The following is a 27,503-nucleotide window of genomic DNA, read 5'->3' on the forward strand; positions in this document are numbered from 1 at the left end:
GTAATAATATTCCCCAATGGTGCTGGTAGTAAAGAACCAGCCTGCCAATGCAGGAGACACATGAGATGTGGGTTTGATCCCTGGGTTGCTAAGATTCCCCTGGAGGAGGAAATGGCCAGCCACTCCAGTATTCTTGTCTGGAGAATCCCCATGGACAGAGGAGCTTGGCAGGCTACAGTCCATGGGGTCGCAAAGAGTTGGACTTGACTGCTACTGGTAAGTAAGCAGGGGATGCCAGATGCATTTTTTGGACTTGTTTTCATGCTCACTGGCTATTTAAAAATGCAAAATAAGTAATAATGATTCCAGTTAATACAATGCTCTTAAATATACTGTCTAATTTAAATATTTATATAAGTATTGCTATCTCATTTTACTCATGAAGAACTTAGAAAAGATATTATATAAGTTTGGTCCAAGTTCTACAGCAAATAAATAGTGAAGACAACATTTCTATCCATTGTTTACTGATTCAAAGTCTGTTCTTTACCACAAGGGCATCTTCCACTAAGGCAAATATACAATGATCTTTAGTTATCCATCAATAAAAAATTTTGCTTTTAATATTTACAAAGCTTAAATTTCCCCATTTCTAACTGCAAATAAGAACTACAGCAGCAGATAATAAAAAGAGGTTTACAAATTTTAATGTATTATCAAACTTTGGCCTTTGCCATTCTGAAACTGCAAGATTTGGGACATTTTATTTACTAAAACTATAATATTATGTCTTACAAATCAAAATTTTATTTCTTAATTTATTTTTGCAATTATTGCAACATTACACAAAATTCACAAATACTTAGAAGGCAATTTTTTCCTAACAATAAATGAATTAAATTCTTTACTCAAGGCTACAGTATATTATCAAGTTTCCAGACTAGTAATATACTCATATCATGAGCATGTTGAGAAAAACATCATTTCTCAGTTTGCAGGTTGTCTAATAGAACCTAGGTTTTAGTAACTAAATTGTCTCTTATTTAAGGAATAGATTGTTTATTCTTTATTTTTCTGTTTTAAAGATTTACCCTATGCTTATTCTAGCTGCTATTACAAACTCTACTTATGTAAAATTATTTTACAAACTAATCACTAGAGTATCATTTGATTCAGACTATATGTATAATTATTATCTATTCAGCCTATAGTTATGTTAATCTAAATGAATAACCATGCTTCAAATTATGTATTGAACATCATAATAGTAAATTAACTTCATAGTCACTAGTGTGTGACTACTGGGCACAATATGTATTTTGCCTTTTCTTTTTTTTTTGCATTTTCCAAGTTCAAGATTTTAGCCTTTCACTGGAAGCAAAGAACTATATATGTGTAAACTTTTTATATGGGAAAAGGGAAAAGTTTCTGTTTTTAGTTAATAATTTGTAACTCATAGATGATTTCTTAAAATAGCATTTTACAATTTCTCTTCCAAGAGGTATTTCTCACCCTGAGTTGAATTTCTAAGATAATCTCAATGAAAATAACATATTCTTGTTTTTTAATAAAAATGTTATACATCATGGCAGTTGAAGCACTGAAATGGATTTTAAAAATAAAAATTCAAATATATTATTTAACTAAAACATGAATTTAATCTTTCATTTATTAGGCTCAGACAACACAATTCCACCAGAATACATTGCAGATAAATTGAAATTAAAATGACAAAATTATACTTTTTCACAATGTGCCTTGAAATAACATTTCACCTTATCAGAGTGCTAGAGTCAATGTGGTTTATTTTAAATATATGAATATCAAAATAAAACAAGTAATTGATGAGTAAAATTTAGAAAGATGAACCCATCATCTGCCTTTTTCCTCCTCAGTCTTTCCTTGCCCCCTTGCCTCCTTCCTTCCACACCAGGGAGCCCAGGTCTGGAAGTAAAACTAGTGAGGGAGACACAAAGTCTGCTTTCACTGTCAGTGGGATCTATGAAAAAGGAGTAAATACGTGGGTCAGGAAAGGAAACTGGAAAGTAATTGATGGTTCATTTCCTTTAGAATCAAAACTCTTCAGGAAAGGTCTTCCAGTGTTACTTCAGTATTCATTGGGGAGCTAATGCTGTGTTGATCTTTTAATTTTTCTCACTCTAGGTACTTCAGGAGAATTCTCCAAGGGAACCATATCTGGGAGTTCCCACACAGGTAGGTTAACAAGAAGGAACTCATGATATTTAACTGCATAGTTCAGTTCAGTTCAGTCACTCAGTCGTGTCCGAATCTTTGCGACCCCATGAACCACAGCACGCCAGGCCTCCCTGTCCATCACCAACTGCCAGAGTCTACCCAAACCCATGTCCATTGAGTAGGTGATGCCATCCAGCCATCTCATCCTCTGTCATCCCCTTCTCCTCCTGCCCTCAATCTTTCCCAGAATCAGAGTCTTTTCAAATGAGTCAGCTCTTTGCATCAGGTGGCCACAATACTGGAGTTTCAGCTTCAACATCAGTCCTTCCAATGAACACCCAGAACTGATCTCCTTTAGGATGGACTGGTTGGATCTCCTTGCAGTCCAAGGGACTCTCAAGAGTTTTCTCCAACACCACAGTTCAAAAGCAACAATTCTTCGGCACTCAGCTTTCTTTCTTTCTTTAACCACATAAGGTAGTTAGTAAACCCATTCTTGCAAAATATCAGCATCATTCTTTTCCTATTATCCCAAATCCTCAGACCTCATCATTCATCATTTTATTTCCTCAGAGGCCACAACTTTAATAGCAAGCAGCAGCATATCTGGAACTGGGCTCAGACCTGGTAAGAATGAGTGGCTTGAAGTTTGGGGTTTAGCATGAATTATGACTCTCCATAGACTAACCTATTGGGAGGTGTGATCTCTTACAGAGTAGCTTTCATTGCCTTTTCGATTTAACATGTTATGGAAGATCTTTCAATACCATAATCTAGCTTGTAACTGTCTAAAGATGGGCTGGTATGTAATTGGTGTGAAGAGTTTCCCCTTGGGATGGCATACATATCACTAGTATGTTAGGGGGAACCAAGGAATATTACATACCTGGGAGGAAGAGAAAGTGATGTGAACAGTCCTACTATATAAAGATTTTCTTTGCTTAAATAATCAATTACAATATTCAGTATTTTCCTTGGCACATTCAAATATTTTCCTGCCTTTCATCCCACAGAAGATAACACTGCTGTAGCAGGAGGCCGAGCGACTGGGCGCGTGACAGGTGAACCTGGGAGAAAACCACCCTTCTTCCTGTCTTGGAATAAATGAGATGTTTGAGAAGGTTGCTTCAACTTGGGAATATTTTGATTGCTTTCTTAGTGACATGAATAATAGAAAAGTCATACAACTCTCACCTCATCAGGAAAGCAGTGAGGGGACCCTTTGATATGGCACATTTCTCCTAGAGGCAGGACTTTAGGAGACAAACACAAGTCACTGTGATGACTAGATCTTTTGCATTTCAGGTACCACTAAGGTAGTCCCTGGCACAACTGTTGCCCCTGGAAGTTCCAACACAGGTAATTCAACAAAATGGTAGGGAATCTTCCACGGGCCCAGTTATGATGAGGTTCCTCAAGTGTTATCCTACATAAGAGAACTACCATATCTTTTCTATGATCCTTACATGGTTTCCAATCATCTCTCTTCCATTTCCCCCTCTCTCAGAGTCCACAACTTCCTTAGCGGAAAGTAGAACAGCAAGAATTGGAATAATCACAGGTGAGCACTACTGTTACTAATTGTGCTTGCTATTAATGATATCTCCCCAGTAAAAAGTCTTGTCTGAAATATATCAAAACTATTTGAACTTCCATATTTAGCATATTGGGCAAAATTTTAGCAAATATTCAATATTTGACATCAATAATTTCAGTTGAGACCCTTCAACTTTTTCTTTTGGGGCTCTAATAAGCCTCCATGTTTGCTCTAACAGGCCATCACATAGCCCATTCCCAATAGTTATACAGGAGATTTGGCCCCAAATCTGTCTCCTTTAACTAGAACTTAAAAGGAGGTCTCAGTGGCAGAGGACTTTCTCCATAAATTTGTGAAGGGAATGAAATATTTTGAAAGAAATACATGGATGATCTCTTGAAACTAGGAAGTCCAGAGGAATAACTTCACTGGTATATGATAGAAACAGTTTTTTAAAAACCCCATGTCCATTTCATCATGGGTAACATATCTACCACAATTCTTTTATTTCAGGCACAGCTGAGAGCAAATCTGGCAAAACTCTGGGACCTGGAAGGGCCAACACAGGTCAGGAGTTCTGAACATGAACCCTCAGGAGATATAGACTATAGAAACCCAGAATGTCCTATCCACACCCCTAGTCTTCACTCCCCCCTTATTTTTTTCTCCCAGAAGCCACAAGCTCCATAGGAGGCAGTGGGACCACCCAAGGAGGACTGCCAGAGGGTGAGTTTTTTAGTCCAAGACCTGGAGCGCTCACTATATCTCTATTTGGGTTTCTGTGGTGAGAAAATGAATGGGAAGGAATATGAGAGAGGGACTTGATGTATCTATTCATTCAAATACTCAGGAGTTTCCTGGATGAAATCTGAAACTTGGCTTTCAGATCCACAAAGGGCAAGATGAGACCAAAGAGAGGCAAACCACTCCAGACTGGTGGGTAGCAGGTTTAATAAGCAAGGGAACTTACGTACAAGTCTTGTCTTGGGCAGCTGTCAGACAAATAGATCTCTGCATCTATCTGCCAGAATCTTAAAAGTTTATATAGAGGCCTTAACTGAGTTCAGTTATATATACTGTCCTGAAGGTTTCAACAACACATTGCTCTATCCAGGATGCATCCTTGCATATGGCTCCCACTATAGGAAATGTGGTCACTATGTATATTCCAAGGCCAGGGCAGAGGGGAAGCCATCACTGATAACCTAGGTATAGCTTTAGGGTCAACTAATTGTCATATCCTCTTCTTGAACTCCTTTAGCAGTATTGTACCATGTCAACCCAAGTAATTATTCTTTGTAATTCTAAGACCTCAGATGTCTCAGTCAGGCTGTCCTCAGTGTTCTGGCTTACAAGGATTTGTTTTTCCTGAAAAAAAGGTGTGCATACATATTGCATGTATCCAAACCCCCTGAGTCCTTCCAATCTTCCTTATCCAGCTTGCGTTCCACCCACAGCCTGCACTCTATCATCTCTCTCATATACATGATGTTTTTTATTTATTTCCTATTTCTCCTCATTGGAAAGCTTCATGAAGGCAATCAAAACATTACAACTTATTCCAAAGGTTACTTCTTACAAAGATTAAACCATACTTTATTCCCTCACTTAGTCACTTCTGGCACAGCAGGTGAATATGTCCCTGGAAGTAAAATAGGTAAGAGTGATTTTTACTCTAGCTTCTTCTTATTGCATGGTGAAAGGGGAAACCCAGTAGCAACACATTCATCCAAGGCTGACCTGGGAAATGAAATGCTGTAAAATTGTTTATTTTCCGTTTTCACAGGTAGTCTTCGGAAATGATACCAGTGCTTTAGGGACACATTGATGCTTCCAAGATGAACTGAGGAGGAAATGCTCTGTTGCTATATTTACTTTTTGCATTTTAGGTACCACTGGAGAATTGTCTGGAACGGCCATTGCATTTGGAAGTCCTAACACAGGTAGGTTAACAAGAAGGAAATTCCCCATATTTAATCTCAGATATCATGATCTATCTCTTAGGGCTTCTATATCCAGATTCCCAGATTTTATTATTATCCTGTTGCTTCCCTCAGAGATCACAACTTCCACAAAAGAGACTAGAACTGGAACTCAAACCTGTGAGAACAGAGTCTGTGATTTGGGGTCATCAGTTTTAGAACTCTCTAGGCTTTCCTTGAAAAAGTTTGTGTGAAATTTAGGGGCACTGCAAGTGAGTCAAAATAGGTTTGCTATTAGAGATAAAATCTTTTTGAAAATCCATTAAATACAGAATTGAGCTTCACTGCTTCAATTTTAAAGAAGTATGGGATTTCTCCATTGGTATTATAAATATCACCAGCATATTAACTAGAATCCAGAAAGTTACCCTTTTTGTGAATTCCTTCTGGCTGAAATAAATGCAGAGTGCAGAGTATATTAGATTGCATATAATCTACGGAAGTCTTGTCTGAGCCTCCAAATTCCAGAGTATTAATGTTTTACCCAAACCTTTGAATATGTATATATGGCAGAATACTCTCTCTCTCTTTCATAATCTGTCTCGTCTCTTCTCTTCAGGAGTCCAGAGAATTGTACCAGGGAGCCAAGTCTTTGACAGTCAAATAAGTGATCTTGAGAAAATATAAATATCTTCCTGATAATTACCAATATTCATAATAAAAGGACTTCTGATGTGAAAATATAGTTTTACTTAACTTTTTTGGAAAGAAGTGTACTTGTGGGAAGATATATGAGGAATCCTAGAATAGGCCTTCAATGCCTGAAAAGAAGCATAATGATTTTCTTCTTAGCCCTTTTTTGAATGTAAAGGAAATGTCATGTAATCCCTTTTCCTTTATAATTTCAGGTACCAGTAGTGTATTCTCAAGCCCAACTATTGCATCTGGAAGTTCCAGCACTGGTAATGGGATTTATACAAAGTCAATCATCCCTTATCTAACCTCAAGGAAAAATATGTATCCCCAAACATACTTTTTCACTATCCTAATTTCCTTTTTCAAGAGGCTAAAATTTCCTTAGAAAGCCTCATAGTCACTGTGATGAAATCAGTGAGAACTAGGATTCCCAGATGTGAGCTTTGCTTTTGGGAACCATCATGAATTTGCCCCTGGATCAGAGAGATTATACAGGGAGGGGAGATCCTTCAGTTCATATGCAGGGTCAAAAAAACTGTTGATTCACACCTCAAAAATACTTTTGATTCACACCTCAAAAATACCGCCTGGCCTTGTGTGCATTTCTGAAGAGGGCAGTAGAGTAGTAATTCCCCAGAAGACTAACCCATTGGATATTGTAGGTGTTACTGTAGGAGTCAACACTCCCAGAAAGTTCTGTCTCAAGTAAGAAGATGACTAAAATGAACTTAGATATTTTTTGCCTCCCATTTGACATTTAACTTGAGCTTTAAATTCTAAATTGCCTAATGGTTGGTTGTTTCCATGAATGATTAAAGATGATAACACACACAGAATCTTTTATCCTACTTTCAACCATTAGGGACAACCTCTGGAGCATCAGACAATCAAGTCACTGGAAGGAAAACAGGTAAATGTGGAAAAATTCCTCTGTTCTTAGCTGAAGCTCTTGTGTTATATTTGCTAACTAGATCTACTAGAAAATAGGCTTCTTGAGTGAAAAAAAAAATCTTCATTTATTTTATTCACTGATGAATCTCTAGTACTCAACAGGACTCAACAAGTATTTGTGGAACAGATGATAAATTGATACATGAGAAAACATGCATGATTCAATCCAGGAGCAGAAAGTCCAATGAAAGGGCAGGCTTACAGGGCTGCCATCTGGACAAAATGTGAATGGTACCTGTGGAAGCGGCCATGCACGATGTAACACTGAATGATGTGGTTCTGGAAAAATACACTTATTTTTATACACTGATTTATACTCAGATTGCCTTGATGTGAAAGATTTATCATGTTAATCCCAAATCCTTCTCATTTCAGGTACCCCAGCTATGGCCTTCAGTACCACTGTTGAACCTGGAAGTTCCAATACAGGTAAGTTAACAAGCTGGAAAGGAAGCATCCTTTCTGGAAATAAGATGACAAAAATGTCTTCACATTGATCTTCTAATGTAAGAACATCATAGCCTATTTTCCTTTCTTCCTAAATCCTTACCTTTTATCTGTTTCTTCTTTTTTTTTTTAATTTCCAGAAGCCACAACTTTCACTGGAGTAATTAAAACTACTGTAGTGAAATGGAAAATAGATGAGAATTATTATGTGTGTGGTATAAGACTTTTGCTGATAAATTATAGCTGACCCTTGAACAACATGGGTTTGAACTGCACAGGTCCATTTATACCTGGATTTTTTTCAATAGTAAATATTATTGTTACCTTGCAATCTGTGGTTGGTTGAATCCATGGATGTGGAGTCATGGATATGGAGGAACTGTGGATACAGAGGGCTGACTGTAAATTACTCATGGATTTTTTGACTATGAAAGGAGTTGGCACTCCTGACACCTGCCTTATTCCATGGTCAACTATGCAATTTTGTTTCTTGTAGAATAATTTCTTGTGGAGGAAGTTTTTAGGAACTTTCATCTCATATCAACAATGTTTTTTTTGTTGTTGTTGTTACTTGATTTTGAATTAAACTGGGCAGATTTTTCAAGTCCCTCTGTTTCTGTCGTTAAGCCTCATATATATAGATCTCAGTAAGTGAGAGAAGCAGTAGTAAATGTCTAGAAAGTCTTCTTTTTCCATTTCCCAATTTATGCATCACTATGGAATTAAATGAAGGAAAGAGTCCCAGAGGGTTCTATTTCAGGTAAACAGAAGGCTACAATAAACACAGGAAACTGATCTCTGTTAATTAGATTCTTCCTTGAAAACAAAAGTGACTGAAGGTGTCCAGTGGTTATTCCAATAACTGTCTATCTTTGCATTCAAAAGTCTTCCTATTTTCAGCCTCTTAGGAACTACAACTGGAGTATAAATAAATTAAGGAACAGGAAGCACCTTAGGTGACCATAGTGGGCAGAAGAACAAGGGTCAGAGCATGAAGAATCCCTACCTTACTACCATTAAATTCTAGAAGAGGGAGCTCCTATGTTGAGAACTTTGCATCTTTGCTTGATTTGGGAATAAAACTACACATAAGAGAACACGAATAATTCACAAGCAGCTGAAAAAGCCCAAAAGTTGACCAGATTCCCCCCATGAGAGGAAAAGTCACCACTGCTCTTCCTGTTGCAGGTACCACAAGGGAAGCTTCTGGCACTAAACTTGGACCTGGGAGTTCAAAAACAGGTGAGCCAACTAACTGGAGAGACCGCTCCAACAGGAAAACCTTGCTACTAAAGGATCTTCATGGTGCCATGATCAAGAAAAGTACCCTTAACTTTTCTCAGAATGCTAAATTCTCTTCATCTTACATTAAAAAAATAAAAACTTTTATTCTCTCTTAGAAGCTATAATGCCCTCTGGAGGCAGTGAGACCACAGGAAGTGGAATAAATACAGGTGAGCACGCAAGCTTCATAACCTCTTCGCTTTTCATTTACGATAGCAATAATAACTAACTCTTTTGAGTGCTAACCATGTGCCAGGAACTATTCCACAATGTATTATTATTGCTTTTCTCTCACCACAAATTGTGAGGTAACTGTATTTTCATAGATAAGAAAATCTATGGCTCCGAGATGCTAACTAACTTGTACAAGGTCACACAACAAATAGCAGATTTCAGCTCAGGCAGTATGACTTCAAGTCCATCCACTTAGCCATGATACTCTACTATGACTACCACACTGTATCACTAGACTTCTTTGTCACATGTCTAAACTTTTCCTGAACATTAAAATTTCTGTAACATCAATACTTTACCCAAATAAAAATATAGTGGGCCATCAACCCTTCATTGCTTATTCTTCTAGGGGGATCTAGTAGCCAAGTCACTGACATTAAAACAGGTAAGTAAAGGAAGATACCTTTTGTCCCTGACATCGATCCCAGAGAAAGGAATATTATCATTAAGACTCTCACAGTCACCCCACATTGCACCCTTGCCCTGCCAAATTTTTATGGGGAATAAAATATTACATTAGAAAAAATATTAAAAACCATGGAACAAACTATCCCTGAAAACCACCTATTCACATAATAAATAAGTCACATAATAAAGAAACTAGTATAGGATAATTTTCCTATCCTATATAGAATATGCTCTTATTTTTAGAAATAAAATTGACATAATGATACCATTCAAATTTGTTTTCAGGTAGTTCTGGAGGGGATCTTGGCAGTACTATCTCACCTGGGAGTTCCAACACGAGGGAATCAATGAGAAAACAGGGCTATAATTTCTCTCTTGGGTCAAGTTCTGGAGCAATAGCACAGGATGTCTTTTTATGACTTTCTGTTAGCCCTCACTACTCTCTATCTTGTCACTCTCAGAAGTTAGAGCCTCCAGAGAAGGAAACATAACCAAAGAAAGGAAACTGGCAGTTCTTGAGTTCTGCCTTTTCATAAGGCATTTGCTAAAGGAAGCTTTTATTTAGGATGATTATATCATTTCTTCTGGGGTAAACCTTATACTGTTCTTCTTAAGAGGGGACTCCAGAAAGGATTCTCTTTTCTGACGTTCAAGCTATTTCCCTGGTGTAAGATGGAGGCAACATATTAATATTTCCATACAGTTATAACTAAGGAAGTAGAGCTGGTGGGAGCAACTCTGGAAGTTTATACCTGTTAAAATTTGAATTTCAGATGTTATGAACTTGAATACAATTAAATGCATTTACTCAAATATTGTTTCTATTTCTTGTCATTAGGAGCTACCACTGGCACATCTGAGAGGTCAAGCCCTGGAAGTAAAACAGGTAAATATGGGAGAGGCGCAGAAACCTCTGATATTTAACTCTGAGAAGCAAGTCATCTGGGACATTAGCCAGTGTCTTTATTGTGACCCTGAATTTAAAAATGGAGAATGCACCTTGTTTTGACGAGATAACTCTAAGAAGAATCTTATCTCTTCAAGTCCCAGACAGTCTTATGGGCCACTCTCAGGTTGGTAAATGCATCACTATTTGAATTCTGTTTCTCTCTTCTGCTTCAGGTACCACTGGTGCAATCTCTGGCACAACAGTTGCACCTGGAAGCTCTAACACAGGTATAGTATTAACCTAATGGGGAGTATAAGGAACTTCAGTGATGGTTTGGCTTCTTCCTTCAACTCCTCCAAACCGTCCCTACCATATTCAGTGGATACCACCCAACTTTTCTGAGTTATATGCATCTTCAAAATTTATTTTTTTAAAATATATTTTACATTTTATTAAATCATCAAATATAAGCACTGGGGTATAGTTTTATTAGTAAAAAATAACAAAAACAATGATAAAGAAAAACGGAAAAAAGAAAATGTGCCTCAGACCAGAATATCATAACAAAAGTTTTGTGGAACCTGCATTTTATTTGAAAATCCACCCATTTTTGCTAACATATATTTTAATATTATAAACAAAAATAGAATCTGCAGAGACAATGCAACAAGTATGCTTAAACTCATGTACAGAATTGCTCTCCTACAACAAACTGTCCTTCTTAAAGCCCCTCTCAACCCAAATGTTAAGATGTATTTACACAAAGCACTGATCAACAGTGAAGTTTAATTCTTCGTTAACTAAACTCTTGGCCAGACATTAATTTTAAAGATACTATTTCCCCTTATTTAAAAGGTACATGATCATAACATGGCATGAGCCAAATAAAAGGTTCAAGGATTTTGTCCCCTCCTCTCCCCCTATAACACCTCCTAGAGTTTTACTGAAATTTAGTATTCTTCTCTTTTCTTTCTTTCACTTAGGGGCTACTACTTCTTTGGGAAGTGGTGAAACCACCCAGGGTGGAATTAAAATAGGTGAGCATTAGCAACTAAACAATTATTTTTCTCTTCATCTTAATCTAAATCATGTTGGCTATTATAAATTTAAGGGAAAAAAATAAATTTAAGGGGAGTTTTGCTCTATGCTATCTGAATCTCATTTTGGGTACAAATTATTAGGATATTGGGTTTCCTTTGTGGCTCTGCTGGTAAAGAATCTGCCTGCAATGTGAGAGACCTGAGTTTGATCCCTGGGTTGGAAAGATTCCCTGGAGAAGAGAAAGGCTACCCACCCCAGTATTGTAGCCTAGAGAATTTCGTGGACTCTATAGTCCACGGAGTTGCAAAGAGTTGGATATGACTGAGTGACTTTCACTCACTTCACTTATTAAGATATTAAGTGCCCTTCATTTTATCCCATGTGAATTGCCTTTTTGGGTATATTTGTAATAAAGTGGCATAATAGAGACCACATGTGATGTATCACTTTAAAGCAATAAAGTTCCTGATATTGTTTGTTCTAAAGCAAACCCTAGTTTGAATCCCTAGTAAAAGGGATTCACAAATTGATTCTCTCCTCTTGTGATTTCAGTTACCATGGGGGTGACTACAGGCACAACTGTTGCACCTGGAAGTTCCAACACAAGTGAGTCATGGAAAAGTTGAAGAAACTTGCCTATCTGAACTTTAGACACCTGATGTCTCCTATAGAGATATTACAGATAGTAATACTCTTATACATTTCCCATACCACTTTTTCCTATTTCTTCTCAGAGGCTACAACTCCTACAGAAGTCAGAACAACCACTGAAGTTGGAACAGCAACTGGTGAGCGGTTGGCTCTTTCTGCCTTTGAGTTCAACAGTTTTTTAGTTAAGTTTGTGTTAGATGATGGATAAGTAAGAAAACTGACTGAGAAAGAGTTTCATATTCCATTTGAAGAGACAGTACATAAGGTGAGTCAGATTTGGCTCTTTAGACTGAATTTCTCCATATATCAGCTTTTCAGATGTGATTCTTTGAAGCTAAGAATGATGTGTTGTTCTCAATCCTTTATCCATCTTGCCACTGCAGGTGCTACTTCAGGATTAACTGGAGTTTCCAGGGCACCAGAAAATTCCACTTCTGTTTAGTGTTATATGTTTAATTCATTCATCTTGGACTTCTCTTGCATGTAAAACACATTCTTGTGGGTTTAGCCTCATGACCAAAGTCTCAACAAATCAAATTTAAAAAATTTATACCCCTGAACACACACCCGAGGAGGACCCACTGAAGCAACAGGAAACCAAATCACAGGAAATGAAATAAATGTGCAGAGGAAAATCACTTTTACCCAAAGCCTTAAACCATAGAGAAAGGTCTCTTTTCTGAGACTTTTGCATTTATTGGCGGGGGAAACGAAAGAGATACTGGGAAAACATGGTATTTGTTTCTCTTTGCCCAAAGAAGCCCCTTTACTGCTTTTAAGAATCATGTGAATTATCCATTTATGCTATTCTAAGGACTAAAAAAAGTTGTTACTCTCTCTCTCAATTGCATAATCTATCATTCTCTCCCAACCTCATTTTCACTTCCAATTCAAATACCACTGGTATATCATTTTTTGCCATATTTGTTTCAGAAGATTCCAACACGAGTTAGTCAAAGTTACCAAAGAAAGCTCTCTATAAGTATCTCAAGCAAAAACCATCTTCTTTGGGGCCATTTCTTCTATTATTACAACACATTTTTCCAGATTTCAAAATTGTTTAAAATTATGTTATATTTTTCTTTTTTACTCCTAGAAACTACCGCTTCAAGACTCAACAGTGATACCACTGGGAGTGGAATACAAAGAGGTCAGTCATGCTATTGCATAACTGTTGAGATTTAGCTGGTTATTTGTAGGGTTTTCTATAGAGAGAAGATGACAAAATTTTGCATTTGAAGACTTTTGAGCCAATTAAAACTGGTCATCTTAGTGCACTGGAATTTCCTGGACTAAAGATTTCATCAGACTCATATTTATTAGAACACAGTTTTCTGACAGTAAATATCATCATGAAAACAAGAGTCCTTTTTTGAAGACTGATACTTGACTTGTCTTCATTGTCACTACCATCATATAAGATGAAGTCACTGCTACCAAGAAGTTTCCAACCCAGGTAAATTAAGGTGACTGAAATAAAACTTAAGGCATTCTTGGAGCCTCACATTGAGATTTTTTGTTTAAAAAAATGGAAATGATCAGGGAAGAAATATTTTCTCTATTCTATTAAAAAGCATGGTAGTGTAAAACAGTTCAGGAAATTATTACAGTCCAGCATACTTATGAAATGCAACTCAGATGATGAGAGAGAACTACAAGAGCAGGTGCTGAGAGGTTCTTTGGAACTTCTATATCTCAAAATTATAACAGAACTTTCCTGAAATAAGGAAAAAATGAGATGATGCATCAATTTTATATTTTACCATAATAATATTGTAATATACGTGTCAGGTATGGCACAAAAACTTAAAACATGATTCCATGGTCAATAAGGTACAATTAAAAGTTATTTGATATGTTGATTACCATGCACAGATTTGCCTTTTTGGAAGATTAATTAGAGGATTAATTAGAGAATTGATATGAAGGAGAGTAGGAGAGTAAGGGTGGAGATGTCATCCAATTTGAGACTGTTAGAAGTTAGGCATGATTAGAGACCGAAATAAGGCAGTGATGTGAGAAAATAGAAGGCAGAAGGGTGATCAAAAGGAATGAGAAATCTGTTGACAAGTTAGAATCAATTTCAGCGTGGTGATGGGAGGGATAAAGGATAGCAAGGACTGTGGATGAATTATAATTCATAGTTTGAGTGCCTGTGTGGATGGATGTGAGTGCCATCCACTAAATTTTGGTATATACTGGGGGAAGAAGAAGCATTATAACTGACAGGCGATATAGTGAGGTCAGATTATTGACAGTTTTAGTTTAAGGTGCTCTGAGGTATCCAGTTACTATGCTCAGCAGGAGTAATAAATGCAACCAGAATACAGAAGATAGGTATCATTGGAGAGAGAGATTTGTTAGTGATTTACTGACAAGTGCTATTTTAAATTGTGGTTGCTGGTAGATTTCCTTATGGTGAACATACAGAGTGAGAAGAGATGAAAAATAAATTGAAAGATGATTCCTTGGGTTATATAGGTGGGCAAAGAACTAAGCCTGAAAAAGGGAGGAGTTGTGGCTCAGCAGTTGCTAATGTGGGTTAAGTCAAATCCATAAAACAGAGTCTGGGAGTGCTGGAGACTATATTTCTTCTGATTTAGGGATTCAGAATGTCAGATCAAACAGGGTCAACCAGAATTTGTGGGGAACATAGGTGTTTTTAATGCTTTTTTTTTTTTCCTCTGAGTGCCTAGCCTTACAATTATAAAACTTTGAAATTAAAAGGATTGCCTCAAAATAATTAATTAAAATGTCAAGATTCTTTTTTTTTTTTAATGTCAAGATTCTTGATCCTTCCCATTTTAACTTTCAGGAGTCCCTAACATAATTTCAGGGAGCCAATCTACTATTAATAGAAGCAAAATATGTGAGGATGGGGAAGTTAAAAAAGTGAAGATGGGAGAGACATCCATCTCCATGATACTAATTCCAGAAAAGAAGGATCTTAGGAAACTCAAGTTTACCACAGGAAATAAAACACATCAAACAATATTTATTTCACCGTTTGGAATAAGGAATCCTAGAGAAGGAATGCAGTCTTTTACAAAAATACATTATTTATCCTGAACCATGATCTCCATCCAATAGGAAAGTTATCCCTGTCCATTTTTTTTTCCTTTCTTTTCTTCTCTTTCCCTTCCCAGGTACCACTAGGACAAGCTCTGGAACTACATCCTCACCTGGAGGTTTCAATGCAGGTAAGTTAAAAGTGAAAGGAATGCTCCTTTAAGTGGCTGCAGGGAGAAGATCATACACTGCTATATTATTTTCACATTTTCAAACTCCAGCTTCTCAATTTTTCCTCCTTTGCTCTTCTAGAAGCGACAACTTTTAAAGAACATGTTAGAACCACTGAAACAAGAATTTTATCAAGAGTTTTGCCACGTTTTGGGTTTTCAGTATTTTTTTTACTTGAGTTTACTGCATATGGGTTATGAATGAAAATTAATATGCTTAAAACTGGTTTCTTTTAATTTAATAACATATCATAAGGACGACCTCTGTTATCTCCCTGGGTTTTCCTAGAGAACATAATATAGATGTAATTCTCTAGATACATTCTTTATTTGAAAATTTTCTCCCTTTGTTTTGTCAGGCAATAGCCCACAGTCAGTAGGGGTCACCAGTAGCCAAGAAGTGAGGGAAGATCGCTATACTAGATGCAAGTAAATTTGTTAATTAAGGCTTTGATTGCGATGCCTAACTCTTGATCACAAGTTTAGACAATTTTTTTCTTTTTCTTTTTTTGTTTGTTTCTTTGTCTTGTTTTGTTTTTGTTTAAGTGCTGGAAAACTGGGAAGTTAAGTCACTAGAAGTAAATCATGAGACTATAGGACAGACATTCTCTCATTGAATATCAGATTCTAGATGATTCTATATTTAGAGAAATAAGACCTATGGTGCAAGTGTGACTTTTCCTTCTATATTTTATTTGAATGGTCATGAGAAAGTGTTTTGGAAAATATGCCAAGCTTAACATTTTGTGCAAGAAAAATTGTTAAACTTTTCTATTGCTTCAGAGAAACAGGAACACTTGTCAATACAGTGCTCTTCTTAGGGCGAGAAAGGCTTCGTGAGGCTCATGCTTCTCTCTTATTGCAGGTACCACTGGGAGAGCCTCTGGCACAACAGTTACTCCTGAAAGTTCCAGTACAGGCAAGTAAATATTTAATAAGTGGCTCTAAGTAGTTAAGCCTAGAAAAATAACAGCCCTTCTCTGGAATTTACTGTCTGTTGTAACACCAGCACAGCAAGTTCTAACTTCAGTCTTATTTACCTTTCTTAGGGACTAGCACTGGAATTGGAAGGCAAACAAGTGTCAGTGGTTCAAATCTGTTGTGTTCTCAGTTTATGATTCCTATGCCTTTGCTTCAACACAAGGGAATGTGTAGGGTAATGATAAAGGGCCAGGAAATGGGCAGAACCTTTTTAGAGCATGTCCTCTTCCAGCCATCTATTGTTTTCTTGTTCTGAATTTCTGGACTCCATGTAGAGCCGCCAGATAATTTTGTAAAAGTACACAAGGGCACTACTGCTAAAGGGAGGAGTGAGAGGCTGAAATCCAGCCAGCATTTCCTCAACAAGTTATAAAAGCCACGTGGCTTCTTCTGCTCAGAGGGGTTTTTTTCTGTCATTGTTTTTTGTTTATTTTTTACTTCATAAAATTGCCCTATCTAACTACAACATTAGCCTAGACTTTCATCTGACTTCCTTTCTCTTCCTGTTATTGATCTCTGAGGCTAGCAATAGAAGCTATGTCTGATGTGAAGTGTCCCTCATTTGTCTTTGCAGGTACTGCTGCGGTATCAAGCAGAGTAACTAGTGTCTCAGAAAGTTCCAGCCCAGGTAATGGAAATTACTAACTCTAATGAAGTTAACATTGTTCAACATTCTTCTCCCCTTTAACACTCAAGTGTTTCAGAAAAGGAATATTTATGTCTATCAATATTAAACTTGAAGTGTAAAAGAAAAACTGTATCAGATGGAGTTAGACAAAGAAGACTTTAAGATTATGAAACAGAAGTCAAGAGCATTGCATTAGGGTTGAGATTTTGAATTTAACTTTGCTGAAATAAAGAGCAGGAGAGTTTTAAAATTCTGGGGTGAACTAGTGGAAAAGTACTGGAAACAGTAGGGGAGAGGTTGGTCCATGTGATTAGGCAATCTCTGTTTGCTAATTGGTGCTCAAAGAATGAAGTTAGTCTCCTACCTTCCCACAGTGACAGGAAGATGTGGGTGCTATTTTTCATGGCTTTTTTTTTTTTTTGCAATATTGTATTAGTTTCAGATGTACAGCATAGTATGTCAGTATTTTCATAGATTATACTCTCTTTAAAATTATTGCAAAATAATGACTGTATTCCCTAAATGTATCAATATAATATTTACTTACTACTTATCTATATTATATATAGTAGTTTGTATTTGTTAATCCCCTATCCCTATCTTGTCCTTTTCTTCTTCCCTTTCCCCACTAGTATCCACTAATTTGCTCTGTATATCTGAGTCTGTTTCTATTTTTGCTATATGAATTTTGTTTGTTTTATTTGCTAGATTCCACATATAAATGTGGTGCCACATATAGTGTTGGTCTTTGCATGATATATTTCACTAAGCATAGTACTCTTTAAGTTCATCCACATTGTTGCAAATGGCTGAATTTCATTCTTTTTTGGCAGAGTAATATTCCATTTAAATATATTCTACATCTTCTTTATAATATTCTATTATATATATGTGTGTGTATATAAAATTGTATATATATACATATATATGTACATATATATATTTTTTCTACATCTTCTTTAACCATTTATCTGTTGATGGGCACTTGGTTTGTTTCCCTATCTTGGCTACTGTAAATAGTACTGCTATGTACATTGGAGTGCATGTATCTTTTTGAACTAGAGTTTTTATTTTTGTTTGAATATATATCCAGGAATTGTGGGGGCATATGGTAGTTCTGGCTTCCCAGTTCTGGCCATATGGTAGCTTTGGCTTCTTTAGTGGTAAAGAAACTGCCTGCCAATGCAGGAGATGTAAGAGATTTGGGTTCAATCCTTGGGTTGGGAAGATCCCATGGAGTAGGACATGGCAACCCACTCTAGTATTTTTGCCTGGAGAATCCCATAAACAGAGGAGCCTGGCAGGCCCCAGTTCATAGGGTCACAAAGAGTCGGATATGACTGAAGTGACTTAGCATGTACACATTAAAGACCTAAATGTAAGACCTGAAACCATAAAACTCTTAGAAGAGAACATAGGTAGAACACTTTGACATAAACCATAGCAATGTTTTTTTGGATCTGTCTCCTAAAGCAAAAACAAAAGCAAAACAAAACAAAACCATGAATGGAATTTAATTATACTTAAAAGCTTTTTCATATCAAAGGAAACCATCAATGAAACAAAAAAAAAATCTTGAATAGCAGACAATATTTGCAAATGATATGACTGACAAGAGGTTAATATTCAAAATATAAAAACAGTTCATAAAACGCTCCCCTCAAAATTAACAGTAGACAGCCAGAAAAACAGGATATATGAAGTAAAATAGTTCAGTGTGAAAATAGTTTTTGTCAGTGACTCTTAAGTGATAGTTACCAGGGTCACAGTGAAGGAAAGTGTTAGTCATTCAGTCGTGTCTGACTCTTTGCAACCCCATGGACTGTAGCCTGCCAGGCTCCTCTGTCCATGGGATTCTCTAGGCAAGAATACTGGAATGGATTGCAGTTCCCTTCTCCAGGGGATCTTCCCAACCCAGGGATCGAAACCGAGTCTCCGATTTTGCAGCAGATTCTTTACCATCTGAGACATGAAATACTCAATTCTTCTGTGAGCAAGGAGTTGCTGTGTTAGGGCCTACTATGGCAACCCACTCCAGTATTCTTGCCTGGAAAATCCCATGGGCGGAAGAACTTGGTAGGCTACCATCCATGGGGTCGCAAAGAGTCAGACACGACTGAGCGAATTAGAAAAAAAAAAAAAAATGTTTCAATAGCAGGAGAATGAACTGGCATTCGTAGGTGTACTAGTACATCCCAGGTGCTTTGAGACTCTTGTTCTATGTGAAGATGTCTTCGGATACACTTTTCTGCAACCAGAAAAAGTCCAGTGCTCTTTTCCTACTCATTTTAGGTACCTCCAAGGAAGCATCTGAAGCAACTACTGGTCTCAGAATTTCTACCACTGGTAAGTCAAATAAATATAAATGAACTTTGCTTGGTGGCATCTCAGAAGACAGGACAGCTTATCTGAAATTAAACTCTAGCTTTTAGAGTTCCCTTTACTCACCACTTTTGCTTGTCTCTTAGCAGTCACTGCTTCCACAGGAGTCAAGGAACCCTCTGGTTCTGGAATGCAAACAGACAAATACTAGAAATACAAACTCTTCAATGATCAATGTGCCTGTGATTTTATATAAGGAGTTGAATTTGGGAGAGAAGAGTGGTGGGAAAGAAACAGGAAAGAAAGGCCAGGAAGATTATTCTACATTTCCTCATGAAATATGACTTGAATTTTACCTAGGGATTTTTTTTTTTTCCTTCAGGATTTTTTGGGTTAGGCTTTTACCAGAAATCCTTACTGGAAGTTATGACCTTGAAATCTCTGATAATGAGATTATGAAATGTTCAGGAATTAAAAATTCCTGAAATTTTTAATACTTCCTTTAAAATTTCCACTTCAAAGTCAAATGGAATCACAACAAGCCCCAGAATATCTTACCCAGGTAAAATGAAATAACCCAAAGGCACTGGCATGAATTGTCTCTTCCACATGAAGCTTTCCTTAAGCATGAATGTGTGTGATCATTTGTGCAGGCATACACACAGAAACTTGATATGTGTACATGCTCTCTAGTAAATAAAATGACATCAGTATCCTTTTGTTTCTCCTCAGAAGCCACTGTTGTCGCAACAGAACAAGAAATTGACAATAAGACAGGTCAGTGTTGGAAAAGTACTAATTTCCTTGTCACTTATTCAACTAACATTTCCTTTAACCTTATATTTGCTAGACTCGAGCAGCCCTTGCCATTTGATTACTTTGTGTGTGCTGGTGGGGGAGATTATCATGGGCACAGATAATATCATTTCAGGGCATTTAATGCTACTCAAACAATGCACAACAATTATGGTCCTGGGAATATGTTGAGACTGTTAATTTCTGTTTGCTAGTTGGTAGGGCTGAGTGAAGACATCAGAGAAGAGATGACTGCATTTAATATGGGCTAGGGTGAGGAGGGAATTCTTGCCATATGACACTTGAAAAGACAGAGACATTAGACAGCGTAAGGGACTTCAGGAATTAACCAGGTATTGGTATTGTCTGTGTGAGTTTCAGGGAAGAAATGAGATTAGAAAGGTGAGCAGAGCAATGCTTATGAAGGACTCTATTTCCAAACTTGAATGAGACTTTATCCTTATAATAAATGGGATCACCTTAAGGATTTTGTTAAAAGGATGATATGATCAGATAAGTCTTAGAAAAATTACTCTGATAGAAATGTGAAGATTATAAGTGTATTTGTTTTATTCCTTCTATTATAAATTTCTCCTATAAACTTGGAATTCTGGGTAGGGAAATTTTCCTACTATATTTATACTTAAAGATCATTTCTCTCTCCTGTTGCTGGTTTCTGTTAATCTGCTAAATATTTATAATTGGGAATTAACCTAGTCTCTCTTAGTAAAGAGAAGCATTTTATGCCCCAAACTTATATACCTTTAATTAATTTATTTTCTGTTTTTCTGTACCTATTAGTTGTTGGGGTCTTTTTACTTGAACCTGGAGAAACTTAAAAATTCCTCTCAAATATTCTGTTGCTCATAGTTCAGCCTTCTGCTTGGTAGATAGAATAAAAATATTAATCTGAATTTTAGCAGTTTGAAAATAGAATGTGAAACTTATGAGTGGATTGTTGGGTTGGCCAAGTTTTCTGACATGGGAAGCCTCCAAAAAAGTAAGACGTTTAAAGCATTTGGTAGGAGATAGAACAAGATTAAAATACCATAAGACAAAAAGAACATACAAATTCTTAGAGTATTAACACCAGGTAACACATAATACATTTGTTCTAATTATGTATATGGAAAATTATATGTTTTTGATAGTGAGTTATCCTTTTCTTTATTTGATTATATATTTTATTATCCTATTTATCAGAACTGTCTATCAAGACATTTTGAAGAGAAATTTACTTTGATTCTTGTTCCTTCTTTTGATCCTCATATTTCCTTCCCATTGACATTTGAGATCTAAAGGAAACACTCTCTAATGGTAAAATGTCAAATGCCATAAGGAGTAGAAAGGGAAGATTGATGGGAATATGTCTGCTTATAAGACTAGCAATGTGGCCATGTATTTTCAGTAATAGACAACTGTATTTACTCCAAACCTATTACAATAACTTGAGAGACTAATATAAGGTGTCTGTTTTTACACAGAATGTTCAACATCTCTTCCACCACCTCCAGGTAAGAATACCTCCACTTGAAAATCAAACCATTCTACATTAATGATTCTTCTTGTAAATCAAGCTTCAGAGGTCATACCAATAAAAGTCACTAGCTAAGGAAGTGTTATAGAATAGGAAAACTTGAAGTGGATGAATTTAGCTTTTATTCACCAAATAGTGAATGAAAGTCTGTTTTGTCACACACAAACTAATAAAGCCAAACCAAACAAATGTATTTTGTGTCTTAGTCAAAATAGAATTTACTGACACAATAAAGTGTTTCATGTAACTATATGATATCCTGATTGAAATATTGCCTTTTATTTTTTAAACTAGATAATTCCAGCTATTTTTGAGGACTGAATTTTAGCAACAAAAATTAGGGGTAATCAGAGTTTAATAATTTTAGTAGAATTTGAATTTCTCTAAAATTATCAAGCCAATGTGGTGTGCTTTCTATTAAGTGATGAAATTACAAAAAGCATCATTTTCTAATTTTAGCATACAGTGGGAGAAGGGATGTTTTCAAAGAAACAATTTTCATATAAGCCTGAAAATAAATTTCACAGTGAAATATGTGACCTATGTATTATATAGCCAACACATACTATGTGTTACACATCTTACATATATTACATATACTATTTACTATATTACATATATTACATAATACTGCTATGTGTTATACATCTTACATATACTTTGGAAGGATTCTCAGGTATTTCATTAGAGAACTGGAATTTGAGAACAGTAAGTAAGCTAGTTCAGGGTATATACATCAAAGAAGAGAGACAAGCTTGAGATGATAGACTGGAGACACATTATGGCAACCTCAGAAGCCAGAATGCTAAAATAAAGTATTTAGTTTACAGGACTATAAGAAGTATCTAATCAAGGCAATCATGAGATGAAATGTAGGCTTTAGGAAAACTGTCCTACCTATGACATAGAGAATTGACTGGATCAGGAAGAGGCCTGAGTCAGAGCAACCCATTTGAAAAAAGCCAGATTATGCCAGACCAAAAATACTAAGGTCCTAGAATAGTATTATAACAAGTAAAACCAGGAAAGGAAGGGATTCAAATGAGGATAAAGATAGAAGATTTTGCAGTCGGTTCAATGCCAAATGATGAGAAGGAAACAATCAAGATGACTTCTAAGTTTTAGGCTTAAGTAATTAAAAGAACAGTTTAGGCCTTAATAGGAGGTGGGCTTCCTTAGTGGCTCAGATGGTAAAGAATCTGCCTGCAATGTAGGAGACCTGGGTTCAATCCCTGTGGTGGGAAGATCCCCTGGAGAAGGGAATGGCAACCCACTTCAGTGTTCTTGCCTGGAGAATCCCATGGACAGAGGAGCCTGGTGGGCTACAGTCCTTGGGGTCTCAAAGGGCCGAACAGGACTGAGTGACTAACACTTTCACTTTAATAGAAGGTGGCCAATTTAGAAGAAAAACTGGTTTTGAGGGAAATCTGATTTAATCTGTTTTGTGCACATTGAATTTGAGGTTCTTTAAAATCTGCTAAGGCGCTGTTTATTAGGCTGAGGGAGATCTGGGTCCATAGGCTATAAGAGATGTCTGTTCAGAAGTTTGAGAGTATATACTTGACACTTGGCACAACAGAACCTTTTGCACTAAGACCAAGAAGGAAGGAACAGGGACCCCACAGGAGACTTGCCTGTGGGTGTCCCAGAGTCTCTGGCAAAGGTGTGGGTTGGTGGTGGCCTGCTGCAGGGTTGGGGGCACAGTCTGTAGCAGTGTATGCATGGGATCTTTTGAGGGAGGGACCATTATTTTCATTACCTCCACCATAGTTTAAGTGTTAGTCGTTCACTCATGCCCAACTCTTTGTGACCCCATGGACTGCAACCCACCAGGCTCATTTGCCCATGAGATTTTCCAGGCAAGGATACTGGAGTGGGTTGCCATTTCCTTCTCCAGGGGATCTTCCCAACCCAGGGATCCTGGGTCTCCTGCACTTCAGGCAGATTCTATACTGATTGAGCTACAAGGGAAACCCACCATAGTTTGGCCCTAGGTAAATAACAGGAAGGGAACACAGCTCCACCCATCAACAGAAAATTGGATTAAAGATTTACTGAGCATGGCGCCGCCCATCAGAACAAGACCCAGTATCCCCCTCAGTCAATCTGTCCCATCAAGAAGCTTCCATAAGCCTCTTATCCTTCTCCATCTGAGGGCAGACAGACTGAAAACCACAATCACAGAAAACTAACCAATCTAATCACATGGACCACAGCCTTGTCTAGATCAATGAAACCATGAGCCATGCAGTGTAGGGTCACCCAAGACGGATGGGTCATGGTGGAGAGTTCTGACAGAATGTGGTCCCCTGGACAAGGGAATAGAAAACCACTTCAGTATTCCTGCCTTGAAAACCCCATGAATAGTATGAAAAGACAAAAAAGATAAGACACTGAAAGATGAACTCCCCAGGTCAGTAGGTGCCTAAGATGCTACTAGAGATCAGTGGAGAAATAACTCCAGAAAGAATGAAGACATGGAGCCAAAGCAAAAGCAACGCCCAGTTGTAGATGTGACCGGTGATGGAAGCAAGGTCCAATGCTGTAAAGAGCAATATTGCATAGGAACCTGGAATGTTAGGTCCATGAATCAAGGCAAATTGGAAGTGATCAAACAAGAGATGGCAAGAGTGAATGTCGAAATTTTAGGAATCAGAGAACTAAAATGAACTAGAATGGGTGAATTTAACTCACATGACCATTATATCTACTACTGTGGGCAAGGATCCCTTAGAAGAAATGGAGTAGCCATCATAGTCAACAAGAGTCCAAAATGCAGTACTTGGATGCAGTCTCAAAAACGACAGAATCATCTCTGTTCATTTCCAGGGCAACCCATTCAATATCATGGTAATCCAAGTCTATGCCCCAACCAGTAATGCTGAGGAACCTGAAGTTGAACAGTTCTATGAAGACCTACAAGTCCTTCTAGAATTAACACCCAAAAAAGGTGTCCTTTTCATTATAGGGGACTGGAATGCAAAAGTAGGCAGTCAAGAAACACCTGGAGTAAAAGGCAAATTTGGCCTTGCAGTACAGAATGAAGCAGGACAAAGGCTAATAGAGTTTTGCCAAGAGAATGCACTGGTCATAGCAAACACCCTCTTCCAACAACACAAGGAAGACTCTACACATGGACATCACCAGATGGTCAACACTGCAACCAGATTCTTTGCATATTCTTTGCAGCCAAAGATGGAGAAGCTCTATATAGTTAGCAAAAACAAGACTGGGAGATGACTGTGGCTCAGATCATGAACTCCTTATTGCCAAATTCAGACTTAAATTGAAGAAAGTAGGGGAAACCACTAGACCACTCAGGTATGACCTAAATCAAACCCCTTATGATTATACAGTGGAAGTGAGAAATAGATTTAAGGGACTAGATCTGATAGACATACTGCCTGATGAGCTATGGATGGAGGTTCATGACATTGTACAGGAGACAGGGATCAAGACCATCTCCGAGAAAAATAAATGCAAAAAAGCAAAATGACTGTCTAGGAGGCTTTACAAATAACTGTGAAAAGAAGAGAAAAGCAAAGGGGAAAAGGAAAGATATACTCATTTGAATGCAGAATTTCAAAGGAGAGATAAGAGAGACTTCCTCAGTGATCAGTGCAAAGAAATAGAGGAAAATAATGGAATGGGAAATACTAGAGATTGCTTCAAGAAAATTAGAGATACTAAGGGAATATTTCATGCAAAGATGGGCTCAATAAAGGACAGAAATGGTATGGACCTAACAGAAGCAAAAGAGATTAAGAATAGGTGGCAAGAATACACAGAACAACTGTACAAAAAAGATCTTCATGGCCCAGATAATCACAATGGTGTGATCACTCACCTAGAGCCAGACATCCTGGAATGTAAAGTCAAGTGGACCTTAGAAAGCATCACTACGAACAAAGCTAGTGGAGGTGATGGAATTCCAGTTGAGCTATTTCAAATCCTAAAAGATGATGCTGTAAAAGTGCTGCACTCAATATGTCAGCAAATTTGGAAAACTCAGCAGTGGCCACTGGACTGGCAAAGGTCAGCTTTCATTCCAATCCCAAAGAAAGGCAATGCCAAAGAGTGCTCAAACTACCACACAATTACACTCATCTCACACACTAGTAGTGAAGTAATGCTCAAAATTCTTCAAGCCAGGCTTCAACAATACGGGAACCATGAACTTCCAGATGTTCAAGCTGGTTTTAGAAAAGGCAGAGGAACCAGAGATCAAATTTCCAACATCTGTTGGATCATCGAAAAAGTAAGAGAGTTCCAGAAAAATTTGTACTTCTGCTTTATTGACTATGCCAAAGCCTTTGACTGTGTGGATCACAATAAACTGAGGAAAATTCTGAAAGAGTTGGGAATACCAGACCACCTGACCTGCCTCTTGAGAAACCTGTATGTAGGTCAGGAAGCAACAGTTAAAACTGGACATGGAACAACAGAACGGTTCCAAATCAGAAACAAGTATGTCGAGGCTGTATATTGTCAACCTGCTTACTTAACTTATATGCAGAGTACATCATGAGAAATGCTGTGCTAAATGAAGCACAAGCTGGGCTCAAGATTGCTGGGAGAAACATCAGTTACCTCAGATATGCAGATGACACCACCCTTATCGCAGAAAGTGAAGAAGACTAAAGAACTCCTGATGAAAGTAAAAGAGAAGAGTGAAAAAGTTGGCTTAAAACTCAACATTCAGAAAAGAAAGATCATGGCATCCAGTCCCATTACTCATGGCCTATAGATGGAGAAACAGTGGAAAGAGTGGCAGACTTTATTTTTTGCAGCTCCAAAATCACTGCAGATGGTGACTGCAGCCATGAAATTAAAAGATGCTCGCTCTTTGGAAGAAAAGTTGTGACCAACCTAGACAGCATATTAAAAAAGCAGAGACATTATTTTGCCAACAAAGGTCTATCTGGACAAGGCTATGGTTTTTCCAGTAGTCATGTATGGATGTGAGAGTTGGACTATAAAGAAAGCTGGATGCTGAAGAATTGATGCTTTTGAACTGTGGTGTTGGAGAAGACTCTTGAGAGTCCCTTGGGCTGCAAGGAGATCCAACCAATCCATCCTAAAGGAGGTCAGTCCTGGGTGTTGACTGGAAGGACTGATGTTGAAGCTGAAACTCCAATACATTGACCACGTCATGCAAAGAGTTGACTCATTTGAAAAGACCTTGATGCTGGGAAAGATTGAAGGCCAGAGGGGAAGGTTACAACAGAGGATGAGATGGTTGGATGGCATCACCGACTTAATGGACATGAGTTTGAGTAAACTCTGTGAGTTGGTGATGGACAGGAAAGCCTGGCGTGCTGCAGTCCGTGGGTTCACAAAGAGTCGCACACGACTGAGTGACTGAACTGAACTGAACTGAAGTTGACATTTAGTGGATGCTGTAAAGATGGAGAAAAGTATCAGAGGAAAGAATAGAGACAAAATGAGAGGAATGAGAAGAATCTGCTAATAGAGAGGAATTTCAGAGTGTCAGTCTGAAGGAGGAATATTTTCAAGGTGAGAGTTTTAAAATGTTAGCTATTGTAGGGAACTTGAGCTGATAAAGAGCCCTTTAGGCTGGTAATTATGAGGTCTTGGTGACTTGTAGGATTGTGAAGGCAGAAGTCGGAAAGTGAAACAAAAGGTGAACAGTAGCCATAGATTTATTGACTACTGACAGGTGAGATTTATCCTTTGCTGAGGAGTGTAAAATTAGGAAATATATATATATGCTGCTAGGGACAGTTTGCTCAAAGTAGGTGGATGTGATTGATTTACCTTAAGGCACCTGACAACTGTTCACAA

The 27,503-nt window shown here is 37.5% G+C and overlaps 1 protein-coding gene across 1 annotated transcript in view; it reads left to right on the top strand.

The window, feature by feature from the left end:
• MUC19 (mucin 19, oligomeric) overlaps positions 1-27,503 on the top strand; it is a 114,978-nt gene that overhangs the window by 82,099 nt on the left and 5,376 nt on the right. Inside the window, 29 exon segments of the mRNA XM_043447549.1 lie at positions 2,104-2,154; positions 2,710-2,763; positions 3,150-3,197; positions 3,442-3,495; positions 3,644-3,697; positions 4,187-4,240; positions 4,346-4,399; positions 5,563-5,616; positions 6,504-6,557; positions 7,154-7,201; positions 7,618-7,671; positions 8,878-8,931; positions 9,090-9,143; positions 9,901-9,999; positions 10,454-10,501; positions 10,738-10,791; positions 11,488-11,541; positions 12,098-12,151; positions 12,280-12,333; positions 13,293-13,346; positions 15,343-15,396; positions 15,795-15,864; positions 16,219-16,358; positions 16,991-17,044; positions 19,337-19,390; positions 19,513-19,567; positions 19,876-19,928; positions 20,099-20,143; positions 21,646-21,675. Coding sequence (XP_043303484.1) covers positions 2,104-2,154; positions 2,710-2,763; positions 3,150-3,197; positions 3,442-3,495; positions 3,644-3,697; positions 4,187-4,240; positions 4,346-4,399; positions 5,563-5,616; positions 6,504-6,557; positions 7,154-7,201; positions 7,618-7,671; positions 8,878-8,931; positions 9,090-9,143; positions 9,901-9,999; positions 10,454-10,501; positions 10,738-10,791; positions 11,488-11,541; positions 12,098-12,151; positions 12,280-12,333; positions 13,293-13,346; positions 15,343-15,396; positions 15,795-15,864; positions 16,219-16,358; positions 16,991-17,044; positions 19,337-19,390; positions 19,513-19,567; positions 19,876-19,928; positions 20,099-20,143; positions 21,646-21,675 — 1,659 coding nt within the window.

This window comes from Cervus canadensis, chromosome 25 (genome assembly GCF_019320065.1).
Source record: "Cervus canadensis isolate Bull #8, Minnesota chromosome 25, ASM1932006v1, whole genome shotgun sequence".
Classification (NCBI taxonomy): Eukaryota; Metazoa; Chordata; class Mammalia; order Artiodactyla; family Cervidae; genus Cervus; species Cervus canadensis.